Source organism: Lithobates pipiens, unplaced genomic scaffold (genome assembly GCF_037356315.1).
Source record: "Lithobates pipiens isolate NorthernLeopardFrog02 unplaced genomic scaffold, aLitPip1_a1.2 Scaffold_22, whole genome shotgun sequence".
Classification (NCBI taxonomy): Eukaryota; Metazoa; Chordata; class Amphibia; order Anura; family Ranidae; genus Lithobates; species Lithobates pipiens.
Window position 1 is genome coordinate 325220087 of NW_027507784.1, and position 7316 is coordinate 325227402.

General features: G+C 39.5%; 1 protein-coding gene across 1 annotated transcript; it reads right to left on the bottom strand.

Annotated features, from left to right (window-relative positions):
* Positions 1-301: 301 nt before the first annotated feature.
* LOC143925544 (olfactory receptor 1M1-like) lies at positions 302-1219 on the bottom strand. Its single transcript, XM_077450024.1, has one exon. It carries the CDS (start codon positions 1217-1219, stop codon positions 302-304), a length of 918 nt encoding a protein of 305 aa, XP_077306150.1.
* Between the last annotated feature and the right edge of the window lie 6097 nt (positions 1220-7316).

Genomic DNA, 7316 nt, shown 5'->3' on the forward strand with positions numbered 1-7316 from the left:
TAGTGCCTACAATCCCTATGCTAGTTTCTCCCATTGCCCTTTATCAGCAGCAAATTCTCATCATTGATGCTGTGAGTTTGCCTTTTTATAATGAGGAGGCTGGCATATCCAAAGACCCCTTATTGCCAATTTTAAGACCCTTATTGCCCAGTTCAAGGTTTAGGCAGTGCATTATGGTTGCAAATATTTTTTTCTGCTAAATTCCCATATAGGTTCTTCAGGTTCTCAAATGTTGACAATGCAAAGTTAGATGCAAGTCCATGGTAATGGAAAATCCAAACCTCATCAATACTTGTGAGTGTTACGACACAAGTTTCCTCAAAGAATTCCTTATTTCTTTGTTTCGTAGACTGTATACGAGAGGGTTCAACATGGGGACTACTGTGGTATAGAACATGGTTAAGATCTGTTCAAGTAAGTCATAGCTATCTGATGGTGGGGTCAGGTATACAGAAACACAAGATCCATAAAAGAGTGCCAAAACAATAAGGTGGGATGAACAGGTGGAGAAGACTTTACTTCTGCTATCCCTAGATTTAATATTTTGTATGACCTTGAAAATTTGTACATAGGACATCAAGTTGCACAGAACTGGGCAGAGCCCAAATACTAAATACACTGCATACATGACAATGTAATACATATCGGTACCACCACAGGAAATGTTGATGAGAGCTTTAGCATCACAGAAAAACTGGTGAATGGTAACGGAAGAACAGAAAATTATTCTTAAGAATGAACTTGTAATTAAAGATGAATTTATATTCCCACCAATCCAGATTGCTGTTATTAGTAATATGCAGATTTTCTTTTTAAGTATACGATGATAGTGTAAAGGGTGACAAATTGCTACATATCGGTCATACGCCATTATAAATAGAACAATAGCCTCAGCACTGTCCGCTAGCAACATAAAATACATTTGGATAAAGCATTGTGTAAATGGCACTGAATTATTTCCAGATAGTAAGATGTAGAGGAGTTTTGGAATGGTAACAGTTGTAAAAGAAATATCAACAACAGACAAGTTGCAGAGAAATAAATACATCGGGGTGTGCAAATGGAGATCCAAACATATCACTGAAATGATAACTGTGTTCATCATCATTCCAATTAAATAGATGAAAAAAAAGTAGACAGTGCTGAATATTAACAATTTGCGGTCAGTTTTAATGTAAAATGGCAAAATGTGCACATCTAGAGTAGATGTGTTTTCCATGGGATATGGACACATTTCCACACAAAAACTAAATACATTTTTTCAGAAAACAGCAGAGTTAAAAAAAAAATACAAGTTGTATACACTAGCAATGAAGTCGTTTAAATCTAAATATATACAGGGTCTAATATGTATAATGTACAAATATTCTTTATCCAGAAATTATCCAAATGTAAAACAAAGCAAAGATAAAAAAAAAAAACATAATTTCTGTTAAGTAAGTTATATAAGTTTAGTATAGTATAATAACAAATCATTGTCTTTTACCAGCCACTCGGGTTGATTTACTAAAACTGAAATTGCTGATCGCCTGGCTGTTTCTGACTTTCAATCAATCCATCTGAGGGCAGTCTGATTGTACCCAAGTCAATCCATCAGCATAAATTGGTCCAACCAGCATATTGGATTTTTAGCATGCGGTTATTGCTAGTGGCTATAGCTGCTAGTGCAATGATTGGTTTTACTCTCAGACATGGCTTCCCGTGCCCCCTCCCCCCCCCCTGCTGTTGGCAGAACACAATAGCTGCTTGGGAGGGATTCCCTCATTGGCACCCTCAGTGTTGATGGGGGAATCTAGCGATCTTCTTTCCTGCAACTGGTGCAGGGTACAGCATATTATCTGTGGCCTGCCTAAAGGCTCACACACACAGTAAGAAGATCTGTAAAAAAAAAAAATTGTACGATGAATGTTCAGCCAATTATCTGATCATTAATATAGTGCTTTTGACAGCCTATTTCAACTTTTTGGATGACAAAACCTGAAGGTACAGGCTAGTAAATTTGTATCTTAAGTGAACTCACCATCTGATTTTCGTTTAATTATTACCGAAAAAATCAAAAGAGCAAGACTACATATGCTCGGAAATAAAAGAATACATTACAAAACAATTCAACACATTACAACACTTCTGAAGTTGTATTCTGTCCTGAGAGACTTTTCGTAAGTTGAGTAACCTCTTCATTTTCGATATGAGACAAGCATAAAAAAAAATGAACGATTATTAGTCCGATAATCTCATCATGTGTACCGGGCTTTAGTCTCTCAGAAGTAAAATAATTAACCCCTAACAATGACCTTGCTAATTTTTGGTCTTAAATATACAATTGAAGGTGTAATGTTAAGCCTCGTACAGACGGTACGATTGTTGGCCAACCGAGTGTCTGATTTTTGTCAAAAGGACATGTGCCAAGATCTTGTCTTGCATACTAACGTTACACAATTATCATGTCACAAACACGAACGAAGAATTTCAGCTCTTGAGCGCCACCCTTCGGGGGCCCCTACAACAAAAATGTAATTTACTACAGCTCACCAGTCCTTATATGAGGTAGACCTACTTTAGCTTAGAGCTTTATGGGCAATTCAAACATTGAAAACATGTGCAACACACAGAGAAAAGTATTATACAAAAAAAATTGTAGCAAAATGTTTTAAAACATATTCTCATAGTGCATAGTGTAACTGAACCCTCAGTGAATTCATGCATGTAGTGTTAAGCAGTGAACAAAAAAAGTATAAAAACACAGTGTTGCACAAAAAAAATTAACATTTATTTATAGAAAATAATAATATAATTGGATAAAAAGGTAACAAAATAATTTTCACCTATAAATGCAAACTCACTGCAACTGCTCAAGAAAATCTAAATACACAGTTTAATACACTTACAGGTGCAAAATAAAAGACAAAAACATAAAAATACTGTACATAAAGGCAACTCTACATAAATGTGTGTGTGTGTGTGTGTGTGTGTGTGTGTGTATATTATATATAAATATATATATATATATATATATATATAATATGGTAGATTCTTGTTTAGATAGATAAAGATTAATTAACTGCATTAATCTGTCTTAATTTAATTCTTAACTAAACAATTATATGATGTTATATGGGAATAGAGCTATACTATACCTGTAATAAGATTATTTTAACCACTTCAATACCGGGCACTTATACCCCTTCCTGCCCAGAACAATTTTCAGCTTTCAGCACTGTCACACTTTGAGTACAGTGTAGCATGACCGCGCAATTGTCATTCAAACTAAATTTTTATCATTTTCATCCCACAAATAGAGCTTTCGTTTGTTGGTATTTGATCACCTCTGCTGTTTTTATTTTTTGCTAAAAAAGTTTTTTTTTTGTTTTTCATAAAATGTTGTTTTCCCCTTCACTAACGGGCACTGATGGGCACTGATGAGTTGGCACTGATATGTAGAACTGATGGGCACTGATAGGCGGCAATGATATGCAGCACTGATGGGCACCAATAGGAGGCACTGATGGGCACTGACAGGCGGCACTGATTGGCACTGACAGGCGGCACTGATTGGCAGCATTGATGATTAGGTACTGATATGTACTGACAGGTGTTACTGCTGGGCAGTGATTGGCACTGTGGTGGACAGTTATTGGCACTGTGGTGGGCACTGGCACACTTTATTGTTGGGGCACTTCTGGGCACTGATTGACAGGTGATTGTTACATTTGAAGGGTCTGTGCTGATTATCAGCACAGACCCCCCCTCTGACAGGGAGAGCCGCCGATCGGCTCTCCCTGTCAGCGCGAACCGAGGAATGTGGTTTGCCGGCACTTCCTAGTTCACGCAATTATCAGCTGTGATTGGTCACAGCTGATCACGTGGTAAGAAGCCTCTGACAGAGGCTTCTTATCACGATCGGAGATGCGGGGTGTCAGACTGACACACCGCACTGCATCGCCACGATGAGCCCCCCCCAGGGCGCGCGCCGACATGTTATCCTGCTAGAAGTCATATGATGCCCAGTCAGGATAATAAAAACAAATCCCGGACGTTATTCTGCACATGGCAGGCGGGAAGTGGTTAATGTTACGATGTAAAATATTTCACTTTACTCATTACATTCAATGTTTTCTGATAATCTTTAATAAAATACTTGAAGAAAAAAAAAATACTGAAAAAATAAGAAAATTATTATGTGCTATAGTTTGTGACGAAATATGAATGTAAAGATCAAAATCTCTTTTTCCAGTAAGTGTCTAGGAATAAACTCCACAGGTGTACACTTCCGATATAATGTGACAATTTAAATAACAAATAAAAAGAGAAACTCGGTGCTCCACCCAAAATTAAGATTAAAATAATATTGTTAACAAATGCAAATGTAATCTGTGAAAGTAAAGAACAAAATCTCTGATCTTTACATTGGCAGTTATTTTATGCACTATACTCCGAACAGATCAAAATATATTTCTTGTTATTTCTTTTTATGTTGCTTCCTTGTTTTACAGTGCTGCTCACCACACTATTAATACAAGTGTATTGCACAATGCTAACTTGTAATTAATGCACATGTATATCAGGATCTCTTTCAACAAGCCTAAAGCTGGCCATAAACTAGTAGATTTTGACATAAACATTTGTACAAAAATTCTCAGTAAATTCGGTGACTTGAACAATGTCATTCAAAAGTACTTCAGAATTCATCTATATGCTTTATTAACCCCCGTCTACAGTAGGAGGAAATTCCTGCTGCCAATATGGGCCGACTGATAAGCCAGCAAAGAGAATACAACCCAATACTCAGACTCTTAGTGAGTATATAATATTAGAAATATAACATCTCTTACCCATGTAGCAATATGTGCGGCTATAGATCTTACAAATAAAAAGCTAAGAAAGGGCAGTGTTTTATAATCTGCTCAGAGCTGAGAACAAAGAGAAACCTTCAGGGACAAAACTAGTACATCACATTCATCCTTACTTAAAACTTCACTAAACTTCTAATCTCCTGATACAGTATATATAGTAACTAACTGAAACTGTCTGAACAACATTCACAATATACAACAATAACAAAGCTTTTTTTTTTTTTTTAAAGTTGGAGAAAAGTTCCTCAAAGAGCAAAACTGATACTTTTTTTAAAAAATTGCTGGACAGTGAGGCATTGTACACACGGCTACAGCTTGTATGACAGCAGTCTAAATTGCAAGCGTTTGCAAAGTATTTGTGAAGCTTTAAGCAAGTTCAAAGCAGCTTTCCGGGTTGACAACAGAAGTAGTGAGAAGAGCAGAGAGGAGGAGAGAGCTGTGAAGAGGTGCAGGAGAAGAGGTGCAGGCTGTGTTCTCTCCAGGGGCGTATCATGAAATGAGTGGGCCCATGTGCAAGATAAAAAGTGGACTCCAGGCATCGAATAAAATAAAATGCGGTGCGCTCAGTGCGCCGTGGCAAAGTGTGTGCATGGCTTTAATTGCATGAAATATTGGGCGTGGCTTAAATGGGTGTGATTTAATAGAGTCTGAGATTACCACATTCTGCATTATTTAAGTAATGTTAAATAGTGCAGAGTGTAAAGTGGTGGGTAGTATGTGCAGGAGAGGGGTGTGGAGTGTATGGAGGTGGGTACCATGTGCAGGAGAGGGGTGCGGAGTGTATGGAGGGGTGTAGTATGTGTAGGAAAGGAGTGAGCAGTGTATGGTGGTCGGTAGTATGTGCAGAAGAGGAGTATGGAGTGTATGGTGGTGGGTAGTATGTGCAGGAGAGGAGTGCTAAGTGTATAGAGGTGGGTAGTATGTGCAGAATATGAGTATGGAGTGTATGGAGGTTGGTATTATGTACAGGAGAGGAGTGAAGAGAGTATGGATGTGGGTAGTATATGCAGGAGAGGAGTGCTGAGTGTATGGAGGTTGGTAGTATGTGCAAGAGAGGAGTATGAAGTGTATTTAGGTGGGTAGAATGTGCAGCAGAGGAGTGTGGAGTGTATGGAGGTGGGTAGAATGTGCAGGAGAGGAGTGTAGCATGTATGGTGTTGGGTAGTATGTGCAGGATGGTGTCAGTAGGACAGTGGAATTTTTTTTTTTTCGCTTTTTTTGGGGCCACTGGGTGGTGTCAGTAGAACAATGGACAGTGTCCGAATTTTGTTATTTGTATTATTTTTCACAATTTATTTTTGTATTTTTTTTGTTTTACAATGATATGGGGGGGGGGGGGGGGGGGAGGTGGACAGTGACAGTAGGGCAGTAGATGGTGTCAGCAGTTTTTTGTTTTTATTATTTTATTATCCATTGTTTATTACAATTTTTTTTCACAGTGCTGATGGGGAAGGGGTGGGAGTGGGGGTTATGGGGCAGTGGACTGTGTCAGTAGGGCAGTGGATGGTGTCAATTGTTTTTTCATTTTTATGTATTTTTTTTACAATTTAATTTGTTCTTTTGTTTTTTTTGTTTTTTTCACAATGCTTTTTGGGGTGAGGGGGTTGGGACTGTGGACAGTGTCAGTAGGGCGGGCGGGGAGTAGTAGTAGTAGTATTAGTAGTAGTAGTAGTAGTAGTAGGAGTAGACCCCTGACATCTCCCCTTTGAGACAGGTAAAGAGGCTGAGGACAGAGATTTTCCAGTCCCTTTCTCTGCATTGAAGATGAATGGACAGAACACAGAGGCTCCTGTTCATTCATAAACTGAAGCAGAGTAACACACAGTTTACTCTGCTCAGTTATTACAGGACATAGAGAGCATTCGGTAGCATGTCCAATTCGGAAAAGGAAGGAGCCGGTAAATTACATATTTACCAGCCCCTTCCTCTGCTCTCCATCCTGACATCCCCCGCAGCTGCCAGGAGAGGAGGGAGGGGGGAATGAGGGGGGGCAGAGGAGAAGGACACGGGATCAAAGAATATGGGGCTGGAGGAAAAGGACGTGGCTGACATCGGTGGGATGATCGGTGTGGCAGAGGGACAGTTGCGAGCACCGATCTCCCTCTATGGCATTTCAGCTGACAGCCGCAGGAGGGAGAGGAGGTGAAGCGGCTCTCTGAAAGGCCATGTAGGGAGATCAGTGCTCGCAACTGTCCCCTGCCGCACCGATCATTGTCCCGATCAAGGAACAAACATGCATGTGTGCAGTGAGGGTAACAGTGGGCCCCCCTAAACACCCTGCACACGTGGATGAAACGCCACTAGCTCTCTCCCTCCTCTCTGTACACAGGAGTTAACAGAATGCTCTCAGATTGGACTGTACAGAGCTTGATTTCTTAACTCTATCTCCTCTCTAGCTTTCTCAGGTCACGGCAGCAGAAATTGTGAGTGTGGGCAGTAATCAAACCCTGTCATGTCTGATTT